At 40.7% G+C, this 19,981-nt stretch overlaps 1 protein-coding gene across 4 annotated transcripts in view; it reads left to right on the forward strand.

Annotated features, from left to right (window-relative positions):
- The window catches only part of ARHGAP42 (Rho GTPase activating protein 42), a 448,389-nt gene that overhangs the window by 403,382 nt on the left and 25,026 nt on the right, over window positions 1–19,981 (forward strand). For all 4 annotated transcript variants that reach the window (XM_019524224.1, XM_019524221.1, XM_019524223.1 and 1 more), the window contains exons 18-20: window positions 10,222–10,381; window positions 12,507–12,651; window positions 19,217–19,597. In XM_019524224.1, coding sequence (XP_019379769.1) covers window positions 10,222–10,381; window positions 12,507–12,651; window positions 19,217–19,597 — 686 coding nt within the window. The remainder of the gene's footprint in view (window positions 1–10,221; window positions 10,382–12,506; window positions 12,652–19,216; window positions 19,598–19,981) is intronic.

Genomic DNA, 19,981 nt, shown 5'->3' on the forward strand with positions numbered 1-19,981 from the left:
TGTTTCCCCTAGCACTCCCTGGCATGACAAGAAACAATGGACACAAATCGTTAGAGAGTAGATTTAGATTAGACATCTGCAAGAACCACTTCACAGTTAGGGTAGCTAGGAGCTGGAACCAACTTCCTAGGGAAGTGGTGCTGGCTCCTACCCTGGGGATCTTTAAGAAGAGACTTGATGACTACCTGGCTGGACTCATTTGAGTCCAGTCTTTTCTCCCGCCCAGGCAGGGGGTCTGACTTGAAGATCTTCAAGGTCCCTTCCAACCCTACTTCTATGATTCTATGAAATGACTACTTGAAAATTCTGTTAGGCTTGTAAACTGCTTTTGAGAATTCAGTGAACAAATATGTGCTAAGATTAGAAGCAGAATCTTAACTAGGCCCATGAAGCATCCTAGAAAGCAATGCTTTTTGCAGCTGTTAAAAAAAAAAAAAAAGTGCTTTACCGAAAGAAGCAGCGCATTACTTCAGCGGGGCTCTGCAGCATCTGTATAGATCGAGTACTTCAGTGGAGTTTTTTGGCACGTTTATCTAAAGCTATTAAAAAGTGTCACAAAAAGCCACACTAAAGCACCTGATCTTTACAGATATCAGGAGAGCCAGGTTGAAGTAACGTGCTGCCTCTTCTGGGCATGCACTGGGCTCAGTGAAGAAACATGCCAAAATTAAAGTAAAGCACCGTTCTTTTGGGAGTTTTTTATGTTTGCAAACACCCCAACTGTTTTTATTAAGCAGGTCTAATTCCTATAACTTTTCCAAATTATGTTTCTAGTTCAGAAATTGAGATCTGTGATACTACTGTACTAATAAATATGGGACTTGTCAATGTAGTCCAGAACAGTGTATTCTATTTGCTTGTTGGATAAATGCGTAACTTGGTCAACTGCATTACTAGATGCCAGTCCTAAATTTTGTCTGTTGCTTACATTGGAAGAATCATTGGTTACCTGCATATCAGTTAAGAGCATACACCACTTAAGTGCATAAGAACTCTTCATTCCCACTGTCTACTTTCTAATGCAATTATGTTACATTTAACTGCATAATTGGTGAAACTGACTAAAAATCATCAATTTAAGTGTGCATAAAACAGCAAGTCCCCATTTTCTTTGCAGAAACTATACTAGTTAAACCATATCACACTGTGATTTTTCCTGGCATTTTTATTTTGTTTTAACTTTTCATTTCAGCTCATTTCCCAGTTATAGATTTTAGGTCTACAGTTCCCAAGACCACTCTTAGAGCATTTCTTAGATACAAGTACAACATTTGCTATCTGTCAATTCCATGGGAAAGTAGCTGTTTTTAGTAAGAGATTGCATACTTTTTTCAGCCCCTCAGCTACTTTATACTTAAACTTTGGCTACATACCATCTGGGCTTGGTGACTTACTGCTTTTTAAATGGTCAGTTTACTCCAACCCTCCTTCTCAGAGCCCTCAGATTACTTTCTATTTAGTGCCAGAAAAGCTCATATACAGGGTGATGTCTCAGAAATATCATCATCTTACCAGGCTTCCTGATTCTATATACTTTAAAAAACTCCCATTCATTTTTCCACTTTTCTAATTTCCCTTTTATATCTTGCCTACTGTAATTAATCATCTTGTTTATTGACTTCTGAAACTGTTTTATCACCCATTCTTCTTGCCTTCTGGTTCCATTCATCTCCTCTTCCTACCTTTGTGTCTTTTTATGAAGTGTTGTCCATTTTCAGTATCTCATAGGATATTCCTCTCCCTGTGCAATAAAATCCCAGGATACATTGACTTCACTGAAATTGCTCACATCCTTAAAAGTTGGCCCTCGTATTTAAATGTTTTGCAGGCTCAGATTAATGTGATTTCAGTGTCACAAACAGCAATTGAGGGACTTTGCTCTTATGCACAGTCAAAGGGAGCTAGGCACTTAGGGCCAGATCCTGATCAGCATTCAGGGTTCTCTCTCTTACACACTAGTATCTCAAATTTAGGAGCTTTGCCCTAGGAACATGATCCAAGTTGACAGGAGAGGCACCAAGGCTTCCTAAACAGTGTAAAAGTGCTTTCACAGCATCCCTTAGGTTGATCCAGCTTATCTTTTTGCTCATCTTGGAGGCCCTTGTAACTAGTCAATAAAAATGCTGAACACAAGGATGTATCTGAACTCTTCCTTTTCCTCAGTACTTAGGTGTCTTACTTGGGCTGTGATGGAGGCGCTTCCATCATGTTGGGATCCCTATCGCTCAGAGGAGAGTTGCTATCTGAATGAGTTCATCTGACAGTGGCGCTCAGTATAAATCACACCAGTGATGATGTTGCTCATAGCCTAGTGACAAGAGCATTTACCCAGGAAGTGGGAAGCTTGAATCATAGGCCCCCCATCACTGAGGGATTTCAAATCTGTGTCTTCCACTAGTCAGAAGAGTGTTGTATACTCATCAGACTATGTATAGTCTGTATAGTCATCAGACTATGAATTAGGTTAGATGTCTTCTTCTTTCTTCCCTCCTTGAAACTGGCTCAGTAGGCAGCCAAGATGCAATATTTGAAGGCCCAGGAGGAGCGCAAGATGAAGAAAATGTTACTTTCTGACTCATTGAGGAGGGCATTCCTTGGGTGGGGGGAGGCCTAAGTTCCAGTCCCTGCTACAAGGACTGCTTATGAATTTTGCACTATACAGTCATTGGTTAAAAAGCAGAAATAACCCTTGCAGTCACTCCGTGTAGTGCATCTCAGGAGCCTAGGTGTTTTGGTGCTTGTAAGGAGGTCCTTTTTCTTGCTGGCTTTTGCGGGAGAGTATGCTGTCTTATGAGCTCCATGGCCAGTTCTCCAAAGTAAAGTTCAGTCACTAATTAAACAAGCCAAATCAAACAAACTCCTATATCCTGTCCCAGATGCAAGGAGAAAAGTCCCTTTGCTCTGACCGCATCAAAGCAGCTTGGCTTCTCCATCCAGCAAACTGGTTCCTTTCTCCTTTCTTTCTTACATTCTCTTCTCTTTCATTACATGAATGCACCACAACTGGGAGGGAGGTGGGGGTGGAACAGGATGGGGGATTATCTAATAGGAATGATAATACTTTGATTTGGTTTAGTCCTTGTGTTCCTTTCCTTTCTTGTTTCTATCTGAAGGTGTCATGGAGAATGGACCTAAAAAACATCACAATGAATCTTGAAAAACACCATGCAAAGGCATGCTATGTAAATGTGTCCTAGTAAATTGGCATTAGACAAAAACTGAAGGTTTGTTTATCTGCAAATAAACTTGAGATGTCACTCTGTTTGGAAAAACTTCCCAGACAAATTATGCATTTGCTTTCTTTATAAAAACAAATTGTTCAGTAACAAAATTTAATAACAGCACACCCTTATGGTAGAGGCAGACTGGAGTCTGTAGATTGGCAGTTTCCAAAACTTTCTTCTATGATACAGTGAGTGAAGAAAGAGATTTCCATGAGAAAGCAAGTGTGCCTTAATGAAAAAGGCACACTGCTACCTGAAATGTATGCTGGCTTGTATCTTCTCAATACCCCAGCAAAAGTAAAACTAGGCACAAATAAAATTGCTTATCAAAATGTTCCACATTATGATTATTCTGAACAGTAACTCTGTCCTCTTATTGCTTTTGTAAGAAATTGAGTCTTTCTAAATTTCTACCTAGTCATTTCTGGTTAGAAGAATATTAACTTCATCCTTCCATTTATTAACTAAATTACACAATTTGTCACCATGGAAACCCAGGTCTGTTTTATATTTTGAGAAGACATAGTTTGTTTAAAAGGACTATAAAACTTTTTTGTTCAACACAGTACAAAATTATGAACTTTCAAGTGTGGACACATTTTGTATTTTTCCTGCTTACAGTTTGAGCTCAGTAATACAAAGTTCCATTATCATTAAGTACCAGTGAACTTTGTATACAGCTCTTGCTTACGTAAGTCATGTATAAGCTGTCTATCAGAAAGAAAAATAAGTTGGGGTCATGGCCAATAGAATACAATAATTCCCAAAATATGCCTCTGGAATGAGTTGGTCCCCAGATAAATGCATTCTTGTCTGTGTTTACTTTTAAGAAGCATAATCTGCACTTAGGTAGGTGAAACAGGAGATGCGTGGAATGGAAGACTTTTATTTTCTTTCTTTATCATCAGTGCTAAGAAACAAATCATATTTTGCCTGGATCTTTGTGTAAATAGAGTATTAAACTCTACAGTTGTTAATGGAAAGGGAATATCTTTTGTATGCACTGGCTGAGTCCTCTCATTCCATTCTTCTCTATGCCAAGAGAATTCAGTTACCCTCTCACTACTATGTGTGTCTTGCACATACTCAAAACTCACCCAAAAGAACATTGTGTGGTGTAAACCCAGGACTGGAATTCAGCAGCTCCTGAGTTCTGATCTTAGATCCGGCAGGATCTTTCTGTGGCCCTGGAAAAGTCCTTGGACCTTTCTTACCTTGCTTATGAAGTTTCTCCCATTTTCATAACAAGGCTTATGCAACCTGGTTGCCCGACAGCAATGATGTCAGCTACATTTTATTGTACTGCTTTAATGCCTCCTTCATTAAGTAATACTTGTATAATATTTTAAAAACAAATTGAGCTGCCAGACTGTAACTGCTGGGAGTTCTTACTAAACTGTAAAATATCAAACTTCATGAGCTGCAGTAGTGTGGACTATCAGAAAGGTGGGTTTGGGAACCAAGAGAAGATAGGGCCATTGTTTGTTTGTTTTAATGTCTGAAAGATTTTGGAGATAATTGTTGCTGTGCACAGATGTGGAGGCCAGCCAAATAGCAAGGGTTAAGAATAAATATGGTAAGGAGGTAGCTAATTATTATTTTTTGAAATCTCTAAAAAGGATCACGGCATTAATAACTGTTACTCAGAATGGTAAGAATTATTAGCAAAAAGAAATTATGGTAAAAGGGAGTGGTCCTAAAGCAAGATGAGGAGGGAAGATGTAAGCAAATGCCTTTGTAACTAAGCCTTTTGTAAGCAAGGCTCAATGCAATTCAACATAAACTCTTAGTTAACATATGAACAGGCATTAATTTCTTGTCATGGAAATTTTCCAGTGCTAGAAATGTTTTTGGCAGGGAGAGCAATACAATTGCTAATCCATCAAAAACTGCTCCAGTTTTATTCTCCATCAAAAAGTGCTCTCTTTGTCTACTTTGCAGTACAGTCTAGAATATAGTCTACATTTTCTTGTCTTCATCATTTTTTCTCAGGGAATCATTTATATATAATTCATAGACAGAAATTGCTAACTGTATTGCAGTCCCTGCCAGAAATATTTGCAATTGCCAGTTGTTAATTCTGCCCCGCTCTTCATGCCTTCCCAAGATCAGATGATTTCAGTCTGGGGAAAGTGTAGGGAGCAAGGGGACTAGAGCAGCCCCCACTGGCAAGGGGACTAGAGCAGCTGCTCGAAGCCCCTCACCCAATCCTCAAACTAGGAATTCCAGTCTGAGGACCAGGCAGGGAGCAAGGAGTGGCCTCCTCTCCCCTCCTGGTATTTGGGAGGGGTGAGAGCAGCTGCCCCCTACATCTTCTCCATACCACGGTGACTGGTCTGGGGAAGGCACAGGAGCCTTTCCCTTCCACTCAACTCCTCCTGGGACTAAGAGGAGATGAGCAGCAAGTGCTCTCCATGCCTTCCCCAGACCAGAGTGACTTGGGTCTCAGGAAGATGTGTTGAGCATTTCCCCACTGCTCAATTCCTCCTGGTCCCCTGCTAAACTAGGTTCTTGGAAAACTTCAAAGATTGGTTTTCCCTGTAGCACATCCTGTCAGGAGACAAGATATCCTCATAGAAAGCTACTTCTGATAAGATACAGTACGTTTTCATAATAAAAGAACTAGAGGTCCATCGGGGTGCTTTTTAAGTAACATATAATTCATGTTAGAAATTGGTGGAGGCCAATAGGAATAGTCAAAAAAGTTATGACAAATAGATGGTGGATAGATCTATTAGGGGCTATTAAGCACAGCAGTCAGGGATATACCCTCAGCTTCACAACATCCCTACACCTATAACTACTACTAACTAGAGGAGTACAGTATGGATGAATACTTCTATAGTGGAGGGACCACTGTACACCCACCCTGTTTCTCAAGCTCTCTCTCTCAAGCATCTGTTAGTTGCTACTGTCAGAAACAGGCTACTGGGTTAAAAAACATCCTTTGATCTAATGAGTAGTACAATTTTTGTGTTGGGCAGAAGCCATATCTCTAGTTTTATCCTGTTATACTGAAAATGTATCTCTTAAGCATTTGTCTCCCTGCATCTGAAGCCAAGTTACATCAGCTGACCATTTCATTGGAGAGAGGATTTGTTTTGACAATAGACTGGGTGCAGTCAGTGTTCCCAAATTATTGGCACCTTTTACTGTTCGTAGTGACACCATGTCTAATGCTCAGAAATGTTTGAGTTTGTAGCATTTCCATTGAATAAAACATTATCTTTACTTCATAAATGTGACAGCCCTCATTTCAGTAACTTAGTGGGTTTATTTTATAGATACAATGGTTGGGCTCCATGTGGCTGTCTGCTCCCCACTTTTAATAGCCATGGCATTTGGCAGCAACTGTAACTCTTTGGACTTAAGTATAGGCAGTCTGGTGTGTGTTTTTCATCTGAGCCTGCCAGAGGGAAAAGTCAGGGCACAAACATGAGCTGTAGAACTGAAAAATGGTTAAGAAACTGAGATGGCTGGCTACAACTGCCCTACTGGCTTATTCCAGGATCTATGCAGGGAGCATGGATTATAATCCAATTAAATTCCTCTTAAGAAAAGATGGAGAGCTAGAAATGGCTTCAGGGCCAGGATATTGAAAGCCATAACGGTGAGCATTTAGCTTAGCAAAATTGGAAATTCCATGCCAAAATGATTAATTTAATAACATGAGGAAAAAAAGAGAAACCAACAGAGCTTTAATGAAATGAATAATTTAGGTCACACCTCTCTGAGCTATTATTCAGGTTCTGTATGGATTCAGGCAAGCATAATTGAATTAACGTACACCCAGTTCAAGTTTGTGAAGTTACCACCATAGACATAAAGTTTAGAGACTTTTGTTTTTGTTACGGAGAATATAAGAAAAGAGGGGGTTGACATGATGCAGATGAAACCTGTACACAATGACACCCCATCCCCCCCATGAGAGAATCACAGCCCACAGATTGAAAGCTTCTTATCTATGCATATTCAAGCCAGTCTTTCCGAGCAGGTCTCAAAATGTAGTTTAGTACATTTTTCCCTCTGTTCTTTACTAGCTATTAATTTTGGATACTCAGGGTCTGAACAGCCCATTTACCTTGGAGTAGTTTACGGTAGATTTTACTCTGGAATAAAATTACACCTTTGTCCAGATGAGACAGATGACTACCGTCTGGGGTGACTGTCCAGAGCAGATACTAAGTTCCATTGGAGCCAGTAATAACATATATGAATTGTGCAAACATCCATCCTGAAATGAAATAGCTAAAGCTGTGGACACTCAGCTAGTCCACTGGTAGGACCTATGTTGATGCAGTTTTCCAAAGCATGACTTTACTCCAAAATGGAGGATAAAGTTTTTTATCTTGTGTGTGTTTCACCTTTATCCTAAAGTTAGATCATTCATGTTGCATATCTTCACGCTCAGTAACTTTATAGATATGCAGAATGGCCACGTCCAGATGAACATGGATGTTTGGTTCCCCTGGGACAAGTAGCAGCAGAGTACCTTGTGCTACAGCTACTTGTCCCTGGAGAACGCGTGTGCCATACACGCTTTGGCGCTCAGCAACTTACCCTGTGGGGCAATAGGAGAGGCTGGAGCCAGCAATGTGCTGGCCCCAGCATCCTTACCTGGGGCTCCTGGGGCTGCAGCAGTGGTGACCCTGCCAGGCAGAGCCTGGCTGGCAGCCACAGCGCAGCTCCAGGCAGCCTGGCTCTGCTTTTCAGCGGTATGTGCTGCCCATGTGTGCACTGCTCCACTTTTTTTTCCCGTGGGATATCCAGGGGTCAAGAAAACCCACAGAAAAAAAGGCAGAGCAGCACATGCACAGGCAGCATGCCTTTGCAGCATGGAAAACACTTGACTGTGCAGTATGTGGCACTGCAGGTGTTTTTGCAATGCTACATACTGCACAACTGTGTTTGTCTGGATGCGTCCAACATGTTTACTTTTGTCACCTGATAGTATTCAGTTTTGCATAATCAGAGTCACTCAGATGTGGTATTGAACAAGAAACTCCAAAGGAAAAAAAAGAAACTGGATCTCCTAGAACTTCTCCTTCACTGTAGAGCTTTGGTTTAGACTCTTACTTTCTAACTAACTTAAACACTGTATCTTCACAGATAAATAGGCAAATTATATCCTGATTTGCTGACTATAAATACTGCCATCATCTCCAGATATGAGATGTTACATGCAAAGAAATGTTGGTAGCAAAAAATAAGTACTAAGAGAGATCAGTAGGTAAAATTGAAGGCCAAACTGAAGGTATTTTATTATTTGCCCACCAATTCAGAACCCCACCTAGAAGAGAGAACGATGGGAAGTTACTCGCACTCCTCTACCTCTCACATACTGTGAGTCACTATGTAATATGGACTATGAAGAGCTGAGATAATGTACCATATGTATCTTGGATACATACTAGGCTTATGCAAATAGGGAATTATTCAATTTGGATTCAGCAGATTCAGAGGACATGATTTGATTCAGAGATTCAGATCACTGTTCCAAATCGATTTGGCCGAATCAGCTTCAGAATATTTGGCACTGATTTGGAGAGACTCAGAGATTCAGCCATAGACTATAAAAGGGAATCACTGAAATACCTATAACTTTGTCATTTTTTGGCTGAGTTGGATAAAAATTGCAGGGATGGTAGCCCCTTCTGAGTGCATGAAGCATGCAAAGGTTCAAGGAGATAGGTGCAGGGGTTTTTTGGAAACTGTACCTGAAATGGCTGAGAGCTAAATTTATGTCATATGTGTATGTTAAGGCAGATTTGGATGAAAACAGCAGAGATGGTAGCCCCTTCTGAGGACATGAGGCCTTCCAAGTTTCAAGGAGATAGGTGCAGGGGTTTCACTGCCAAGGAAAACACAGCTTTCTTTTTAAGAAGTGTGGGGGAAAAACACCAAGAACAAATATAAATTGAAAGAAATGGATTGGATAAGTAGAGGGATTCTAGTTAGTAAGCTATATCCAATCCTTTCCAAGAACAGAAAGTAGCAGGAGACATACTAGGTAGGAAGCCAAGCCAGTCCAGTACCTTTCAGACAATGTTGCTGAGGCAGAAACAGCTCACAAAAGGGACAGAAATGCTGCAGACAGAGGCTTATGTGCTGTTTCTATGTCCTCCCTCAGAGCACTGTGATTGGATGGGGACTCAGGGAAAGATTACAGTCACTGGCCAGCTACAGATGTCAGTCTTTCCCCCCCTGCTCCCCCTTCCTCTTCTCAGTTTCTGTTCCCCTGAAAGACCACCACTGAATCAATTCAGAGGCTCCGAATCGATTCAGAGCGTTTTTTTCTTCTCCCGATTCGATTCAGACTCGGTGATTCAGCCTCCAAAACAGGCTGAATCTTCTCCAAATTGAATTGCGGACCAAAGCTTCGCACACCCCTAATACATACATGTGTATTGTCACATTAGCAGTTTGGAGAACTGTTGTAACAAAAGAATTGTTTTCTAGAAATTTGAGACCCAGTTTTATTCTTCATCAAAAAGTGCTCTATTTGTCCACTTTGCAGTACGGTCTAGAATATAGTCTTCATTTTCTTGTCTTCATCATTTTTTCTCAGGGAATCATTTATATAGAATTCATAGACAGAAAGTGGAGCAAGGAGGCATCTTAAAGACAAACTGGTTCAGAGAAGCATAAGCTTTCATAGGCAGCAGCCTACTTCATCAGACTGTGTCTAGTCCTAGCCTCTGACAAAGTAGGTCGCTGCCAACAAACGCTCATACCTCTCTGAACCAGTTAATTTGTAAGGTGTCAGTCTGTCCTACTTTCTGCCTGTTTTCAGACAGGGCTAACTACCTCTATGCAATTGATATAATGGGGGGAGAAACTGGGGAGGGGAGGAACATTGAGCTTTCAGGGCCTTTATTGCAAAGACAACTTAATTTTTGAATGAGTTATTGAACGGGAACAGAAATATCTTGTCCTTTCTTGGATTGGGAGATTGATATATTTATGTAATGATCTTTTATTTTGTGTTTATTTACAGGGTATCTTTACACAGTCAACAAAATCTGATGACAGTCTCCAACCTAGGAGTTATTTTTGGTCCAACTCTGATGCGAGCACAGGAAGAAACTGTGGCTGCTATGATGAACATTAAGTTTCAGAATATTGTTGTTGAAATTCTTATAGAGCATTATGAAAAGGTAGAGCAATATCTGACATCTTTTACTTGAAAATATTTTTGCAATATGAGTGAAGTTAACACACTACAGGATCTCTTTTTCATTGCCTCATCAGATGCGTCTGAAAAAGAAAATGATTTGCTGTATATGTAGGTCATTGGGAGGAAGAACATTTTTATTTCGTTTCATGCAAAGGGCCCTGCTCTCAACAGGTTCTGCACATGAGTACAGGAGCTGTGCAGAATCTTGCTGGAGAATGTAGTCAGTTCTCTGGGTTGGAAGAAGAAATGTGTCTTTGCCTTCACTTCCCCGTGCAATATCTAGTTTCTAGTGCTATATCAAGGGGTATTTTCAGATTAAAAAAAAAAAAAAATGCTTCTTGGAGTGATTTCATGGCTTACTCTCTTGATTCCATGTGCCCAAAGTCAGATTGATTTTGGCCAGCAGAGTCTTTTGGGGCGTGTCTGCATGACAGAGGTCTCATGCCCCACCTGAGAACACAGAGGACTGTGAGTGGGCCCGTTTCTGTCTTACCCATGATAGCTTTAGACCTCACTGAAGTATGGATTAATATAACAATTAATCAGTGCATTTTACAAATCACGCAGAGGCTCTGATAACAGCATGAACTGAAGTAGGCCCCAATGAATATAAAATTAGGCATACCATAAGCTTCCACAAAAATTATGAGAAAGTAACTAATTAATTTGGAACCTCCAAAACCAACAGATAGGGAGTAAATTGATAAAACCAGACCAGAACACCAACACAAAGATCAGAGTGACCTGCCAAATAGGTGTCTACATTTGGTGGGAAGGTTGTAGGATGTGGAAGATGCCACCTAAATATGTTTTAATAATTGGTTAGAACTAGTTTTGATCGATGTATGAACAGAGGCCTGGGAATGCTTAATACTTTGCACTGGCCTTAGGGGTTATGCTCATGCCTGCATCATGTCTTCAAATGATACAGCTAGTACCATGGACCATCTGGTCATGGATACTAGTGTCTAGGTTTATTTGTAGTTCAGAGGGTAGGGGAGATTCAGGTCTTCATGGTGGGTCCTCTTTACTTCATATTTCCACAAAAACCACATGATTCAGGCGTTTTCTCAAGGTTCTGTTCCAAGTTGAACAAGAGTTACTTCTGAACCAAGTGCTTATCTCCCACTTACTTATCCCAAGCCCCATTAAACCACAGATAAGCTAAGCTTCATGTACTTTATTATGAAGGTTTAGTAAGGTCATTATATTAATGTAAAAAACCCACCTAGACTGCTTTTGGTCTATGTAGAGAGGGTCAGGTAATATCATATCTGAGGTTATCTAGGGAAGTCTCCAACTACTTCAGAACAGGTTAGCTTTGTTTGAGCCACCTTGCCGCAACAGCACTCATTCCACTAGAGGTGTTAGAAATAAGTCTCATTTCTGAAACCTGTCAAGTGTCTTCATGAAGCTTGGCCCTCACCTTGATCCTCACAAGACACTACTGCTTGACAAAGGCTTCCAGACTAGATTCCCACGCTGGTGGGGTTGTCATACAGTCATTGTTTATGTGGGACTCCTAGTAATTTGCTTGAAGTCAACAAACATGGAACTTAGGCAGACAATCACTTATAGTTTCATAGTTTCATAGATTTAGGGTCAGAAGGGACCTAGTAGATCTTCTAGCCTGACTTGAAACAGAAAGAAGGATTATTTACTGTACAGTATTCATAATTTTTTAAGATCTCTTGTCCACGTGGATTCTATCACCCTCCTTCCTTTCTTGCTACTATGGAGGCCTTATCTTCTGGGCATGTGTATTAAGCCTCTTCAACATATGAAGCTAATGGGATCTATTGTGTGCCACACAGGCAAAACAATGGGGTGAAAATTTCCCTCAGCAGCAACAGCAAACTCCACAGCCACACTACAGAACTGCAATTCCCAGAAAACCTTGCACTTCATGACACACACTGCTTGCACCAACTGCTTTCTACTGCTCTGCTTGCTGTCTTGTGAGGAACAGTGAGAGAGGTCTGCCCCAGGAACATTTTTCACATGTTATGCCTCTGTATTTTATAACATTCTTAACAGGTGCAATGGTAAGTGGGAAATGAAAAATATGATTCATTCTTAGTATGTTTTTTTGTTTTGCCATACAGATATTTCACACTGCACCGGACCCCAATATTCCTCTTCCCCAGCCTCAGTCCCGTTCAGGTTCCAGAAGGTCAAGAGCTATATGTCTCTCCACAGGCACACGCAAGCCTAAAGGAAGATATACCCCATGTTTGGCAGACCCCGATAGTAAGTTTCTCCATTCTTATAGATAACCTCTCCATCCCTGTTCTTTAGGCCTCCAGGTTGGTAATTAGTAAGCAATGGAATTGTTGGTTCAAACATATTGAATGTTTATTTGTAAATATGGCAACTTATGCTGACTTGAGTTTAAATTTAATACCTGCATCATGCAGTTATCAAATTTACATCCAATTAATTACTGCACAGTAACATACCTGTAGACATCTTACTGAACAGTAACACTGTGTGTGTGGACTGACTTGGGAATAACTTTAGTCCCAAGTCAGTCCACACACAGCATTAATTCACTTTCAAGCCTGCATGTATAGACGTTGGCCTATTCCCACTTCCTGCACAGTAGTTTACTGCGCAGTAAATTTAAGTCAGCATAAATACACGTGTAGACATGCCCACTGAGTAGAAAATAAATTCTCTCTCTTATAATGGCAATTCTAAAAAACAAAAAAAACTGACCTCGATTTGGGTGATAACTTAAAGAGAATCTGGAAGCAAACCAGCAAGGACTGCTGGACAGGCTAAATCTGTGCCTGTGGCCTAACTGCTTATTTATTGAAAAAGGTTGTGACTGCATGGTCTCTTGAAGTACTCACATGAAGCTTCCTAGAAACGTTGTGACAGCACAGTCAATGTGAGAGTAAAGTTCTGAATTCTGCTGTTTTGACCATGAAGTTTGGTGGACTGGGGAGGGCATTTAGCAGATTAAGTATTGGCAATCTGGTGTTAGGCCAGGTTGTAAAAGAAAAAATAGAACTTCTCCCTCAGGAACTGTACTTTCAACAGTCATCTTGTCTAATTAATACCTTCCAAGCAATTTGGAGTGGTAACAGAATGTCCAAAAATGTCCAAAAAGAAGGGAATTAAGCAGTTCCTATCATGGCAAAGTTGCCTGGACTACCATAAGGTATGAAAAGGGGAGATCTAGTCAGATGAAAATGGAGGTGCCAGCAAAGAGACAGCTACAGAAGGCCAGCACTGAAGGGCCCCAGTGGAGATGGATAATCTCTGGTGTTTTTATGGGTATAACTAATACACTTGTCCAAAGTTAGGTGGGTTAGGCTGTGGGCAGACAATACATTTGTAGCACTACATACAACCTTGTGCTACAAAAGTCAAAGGGACAGACATGCACATTCCCTGTAGCACTGCAAAAATGATGGAAGCACTGCACAAGTGTTCCTGTATGAATGTTCTTGAACATTACAGGAACTTCCCTGCAATGTTATGTTTTGCATGTATTGTTTGTATAGTGCATCTTAGCACTAGAGGGGGTTTCTCAGCATCCCATAAAGCTCCTCTCTCCTCCCACTCCAGTCCACAGAGGGGTAAGGAGAGCTGGGTAGACACTGAGCCATAAACGTGGGTGAGTGCAGGCTGCCCGTTTCCCCCACCTCAGGACTGGGCTATCAGTGAATGTGGGACTGGGACCAGGCAATAGTGGCCTTGATGGCATAGATAGCTGTATATTGGGAACAGGACAGAGACCATACAATTAATTCCATCTGCACAAAAAAGCCGTATAATGGTTCTGAACTCTTGACTCAAGTGTACTTTTTATTGGTTAAGTAAAATGCTGTATTATCTCATTTCCAAACTTAAAGAGCATTTTAAGAGCAAAAGTAGTGAACCACGTATTTCATTTGCTATATTACAGCTTGTAGAGTACATTTTAAATCATGTGGCAGTTAGATTGAGATAAGTGTACCACAGAGTACTTTGTAACACTGGATACCACAAGTGGCTCCTCAAAGGGCAATTATACAGACTTTTCTCTGTGGCCACAGGGGACAGAAAGGACAAGGAATAATGGTCTTAAATTGCAAAAATGGAAATTTAGGTTCAAGGAAGACTTTTTTTCATTATGGGCATGGTTTAACATTGGAACAGACTACCCAGAGAGGGTGTAAAATCCTCTGTCCTGTGAAGATTATAAATATTATAAAGGTGTACACTTGATGGTTTAGCTGGAGTTGTTCTTGTCCTTATCAGAGGGTTGGGCCAAGTGATCTGCTGATGTCTCTTCCAGCTCTATTTTAATATGATTTTAAGTAGCAAAGTAAATGTATGGGTAAATAGCTGCTTGGGAAGGATTTATTTAAATCATACGAAAGAAAAATACCAATTATTAGAATGACTTTCATTGGGATGATGCATTCATTTGAGAGGCAGGGACTGAGGAAATTGGGGATGTGTTCGAAGAATTGGGAGGCTGCAAAAAGGGTATTATAATGGGGGTGAAAATGCCAGAGCATAGCATGAGTTATGCTCTCAGAAATTTCCTCCCATTTTAAGACTGAGGTGAGAAGAAAAGCTGGATAGGATTAATGTTCTGGGGGATCAGAGAGTGAACAGAAGAACTAAGAGAGAGGAGTACTCACTGGTAGCTGTGGGGAAAGAGGCAGTACTTCACTTATTTAATTCTTTTGGGCTCCAGATGTAAAGGAGGAAGGAACATTTTCTGCTATCTACAAGTGAAGAAAATGTTGGACGGATGGCTGATGCCAAGTATTTATCTGCACCAGATGCAGCAGCAGAGTTTGGCAGGTGCCCTTAGAAAAGCAGAGCATGTATTTGTTCACATTCAAAACTGCTTCTGAGAGATACTGTTTCCTCAGAATGCCATTGGGTTGTGTTCAGCAACCAAGTTATTTTGCCAGAAAATAGAATGGATTTTTGATGAAGGTATTAAGAGCTATATAATGACATTTTGGTTGGGGAACAGTACACAAGCATGGCAAGACTCTTTCAGTAGTACTAAAAAGAAGTAAATCTAAATAAATAAAAATGTAAATGTCTCCACTATTCATCCTGCTTCTCTCCCCGCCCCACGCAGCCTGTCTGTCCCTCACTGACTCCTCAGTTTACATCTTCACTGACTGCCTGTCTTGTATGCAGACCAGCCCAGCCTCTGGCTCCTTTACTTTTCATTCCATCCAAGAAGAGCACACACCAACTGCAGAAACTTCCTCAGCCTGATGAAGGGTTTTTAAACCTGAAAGCTTGCTTAAAAATTTTTTTCCAACTATTTAAGTTGGTCTAATAAAAGATTTCAGATTCACCCAAAGAACGTTGTCTGCCTGTGTCCTTAGACCAACACAACCTACACCCCTGTAAATTTCATGAAACATTCCTGAAAGAAAAATTAATCCAGCAAGGCGCACAGATAGATCATAATAAGGTTGCAACTCTTACTAATATGCTGATCCTGCCACAATGGAAAAGGCAACCTAAAATAGTTCATTAATGTAGACAGACTCGGTTCTTTGGGTAAATCTGATATCTTTTATTAGACCAACTCATATAGTTGGAAAAATTCTTCTTTGTAATCTTTCAAGTACAAACACCCTTCATCAGGCTAAGGAAGCATCTGCAGTTGGTCTGTGCTCTTTCTGGATGGAATGAATAGTAAAGAAGCCAAAAGCTGGTATGCATGCAAGAAAGCCAGTCAGTGACAATGTAAATTAAGGAGTCAGAGATTAATGGGCAAGACGCAGGTTGGTGGGGAGCCAGGGAATGAATGTAGCTTATAAATAGTGGAGAGGTACCTGGGGAGTCGGATGTTAGGCAGGTTATAGTGTGTCATAAATCCAATGTCTGAATTTATTAGTCCAATGTATGGATTTTTTTAGTCCAAAAAATATACATGTATATACATGTATATTTAGTCCATGATTTTTTTGTATTCAGTAGATTGATGAAGTAAAGTCCGTAGGGTTGTCTGTGAAAGGTGTTTTGTAAATTCCCTTTGAGGATTAGAACTGAGAGATTGGAGAGAGATTCTCATTCATGTAGAATCATTTGAGCTTAGTTTTGCTCTTCAGACAAAGAACCTGGGTTACAGAGGGCCACCCAATTGCAGAGTAGCAAGATCCATAGATAAATTCTCAGTTGTGCATGCAGTTTTAAGAACAACCTGTCTGATGTTAGACATAGGAACATAGGGAAGAGACCTCTTGAGTAATCAAATCTAGTCCCCTGCCATTGCAAGACATTAGAGAATCTTGTTCATTGATTGATAAAGCTCCATCTTTGATTCATTAGGGGGTTTGCCCCATTATTCTGATTGAAGAGGTCGTTCAGATGGTTTGAAACCATCTTCGAATTTCCAGGCTACATTTTTTCATGGAGAGTTTACACTGATTTGTTCTTGTGTCTACATTGTCCTTTAGCATAAATTGCTCTTCTCCCTCCCGTGAATCTTCACCCAATGTGTATTCATGCCTTCTTTCAAGAAGGCGTTAGTACTTCCCTTTCTCTATTGGAAATATTGCACCTGATAAATTGTACAGATTGTGGTTTGCTTTTATCACTGACATGATACCAGCTCAGTCATAATCATCCTGAGAGAAACTAATACACTTATATTTATTTATTTATCTTTCCCCTTTTACTCAGTCACCTACAAATAATGAGCTCTTAGGATTTAGCAGAGATCCTTTTTATCAATCCCAAAATGTATGTCTTTGCATTGATATTGTTCAATTTCATCCTGTTTTTATTACTCCAGTCCACAAGGACATTCAGTTCCTTCTGTAACATGCTCTGATTAACAGTACCTTCTAACTATGGGCATATCCACATCACTGTGGCAGGATACTGCAGCCTTAAGGACACCCTATCCACCAGCTTCCTCTTCCATGCTCCAAACCTGGAAATGCACCAAAAAAAACTACTCTGGGATCACCCATGAGTCAAGACTTCTGTTTCAAGCATTGTTAAGACTGGCTACCATCAACAACCCCAGAGTAGGCTCATCAACATATCTGCGATTTGTAATATGAGAGGGAGATAAAAACAGATATCAAGCTTTCTCAATCACCTTACAGCCTGGCCATTTGTGTTCGCACTGGATTTATGACCCAGATATATTGTGCTGGGCAGACCCAAACCCTCAGACCGAACACAACCTCTCCATTTGATAATAGGAAAATGTTATTGATACACAATGATAGATAAGAATAATGCAAACAATTCTATATCTATCAGTCCTAGAGCTGTCATCAGGGTAACAGTACCTCTGGCCAGTACACGAGATTCATCCCAACTTCAGTTCTGGTCATCCACGGGTATGCAGTCTCAGTCTGTAGCAAGTCTCAAGTTCTTTAGAGGTTGTCTCTTGATTGTCAGATGTCAACAGCCTGGAAGTTGAAAGCCGAGTCCCACCTCCACACTCCCTCCTCCAGTGGGATGCGTGAAACAGGCTGGTGGTATTCCCTCTGTCCATGGTGACCTCGGGTTCCCCTCTCTGGCACCCTTTGCTGCTCTGAAATCCCTCCGTGTGTATCCTTTTTTCCCCCTGTGATGACTCTTCATCTCTGGGCATCATACTGTTCACATTCTGGACAGCATATTTCTTTGTTTCATAAACCTGTTACACGCACACATCCTAATTTGGGCTTTTACCAGTTTCTCCATCTACCAAAACCAGAAATCCCAAGGGCTCTGCAGTTTGGCACTGTTCCTGCGGAGTCCCTTATCTTTGTTTGGATATACTGTTCATGTTGTGGAACAGTGTGGTGCATATCTTCCATTTCCCAGCCTGTGTACCTGCTTGCTGCTTGCCTGTTTCAAGCACAGTGGGCCTTGAAGGAAACTTCATCACAAACAGGCTTTTAAAAATCAGTTAACCCTTGCCATTCTCCTGGACCATTTTTCTAATGCATATCTACTAGCCCATTCCCAAAAGCAAACCACTAAATACCATGTTCTAGCCACTGATGTGGAAGAACAATGCTAAAATTACCACTCCCTGTAAAAACAGCTAAAACTGTATTGCTTTACTGTTTTCCAGCAGTAATACAACATAACAGTCTCCATTTACTGGCTCCATAGGTTAAATTTAGTTTCCTAGGACTACATTTGTAGCATGCGGTATTTCTTCTATGCTGACCTTTCTGCCCATTCTTATGCATAGGATGAAAATTCATCCCAACTTCAGTTCTGGTCATTTGAGGTTAGGCAGTCTCGGTCTGTAGCAAGTCTCAAGTCCTTCAGATCCACCAGCTCCAGAAATTAAGAAATTGTCTAAAACCTATTAGGTCCTAATGGAAGAGATGCAAGTGCAAAGTAGCTGGCAGTCTGCCTAATCCTTCATAATCTGTTTAGTTCACTCATGTTTCTTGCACAGTTGTAGCCATTTGAGTCAGGGGCTGTATGTCAAATGGGGAAAATTATGAGGGATGTCAAGTATAAAAAGCCTTTAAAGTTCAAACTAAAACAGGGTCTTAAGAGTTGGTGTTATGAAATAGAGACCCAAAGACTTCGGTATATCTCCTAAATCATATGCATTGCCACAGTAGTCTATAGTTAGGGTGAAAGCCATCCCAGGAGTGTCTGACTGCATCCTTCAATGTAAAAGGGGTTATAAAACAACTGCCCAACTGAAATGCAAATTAACAAAATACCATTCTGTCTTTAGAAAAGCTATCTGTAAAAATACGTGGACTAATGGTGTTGGTCATGGCCAAGACTCCAGGGGCTACCAATGGCCCTGACCTCTAGAAATTAACACACACCCAGTGTTTCTTTTCTACATTTCGCTTCTCCTCTCCAGGTGATTCATACAGCAGCAGTCCAGACAGCACTCCCATGGGCAGCATAGAGTCGCTCTCTTCTCACTCATCAGAACAAAACAGCACCACAAAATCTGCATCATCCCAGCCCAGAGAAAAGTCAGGAGGAATTCCATGGATTGCATCCCCCCCTTCTTCCAATGGGCAGAAGAGCTCAGGTCTTTGGACCACAAGTCCAGAATCTTCCTCTAAAGAGGACGCAACAAAAACAGATGTGGAGTCAGACTGCCAAAGTGTAGCTTCTGTCACTGGTCCAGAGAATATGTCTCCACCAATAGATCTGACCAAAAAGGGACCTTATGGTCTGACTGGGTTGAAAAGATCTGCAGCTTCCTCCCTCAGGTCAATCCCTTCAGTTGAAGGTAAGTCCTCTGTATTTCTTGAAGTTGTTCTAGCAGGATATTTGGTGCAGTGCACCCAGGAAAAAAAAGAAGTACATCAGAAGGCTACAAGGGTGTAGGTTGTCAGAAGGCTACTATGTTTTGAAATGTTTCTGTATACTCTACTCTTTTTTGATAGATGTTTGTAAGATTCCCCTCTCTTGCACCTTTTTATAGCTTAAAAAGCATCAACAGTGTCTATATAGTTTGGAACAATACTTATCCTACCACCCTCTCCCACCCAGAGTTGGTTTTTTTTACAGGTAGAATCCAAGCTTTGAAAGGTATGTTTTATTTTATTGAGATATTATAACCAAATGTTATTTTAGACAAGTTGAAATTATTAATTACCAAACCCTTTTAAAT

The sequence above is a fragment of the Gavialis gangeticus genome, unplaced genomic scaffold (genome assembly GCF_001723915.1).
Source record: "Gavialis gangeticus isolate Ggan-Ray unplaced genomic scaffold, GavGan_comp1, whole genome shotgun sequence".
In the NCBI taxonomy this organism is placed as follows: Eukaryota; Metazoa; Chordata; order Crocodylia; family Gavialidae; genus Gavialis; species Gavialis gangeticus.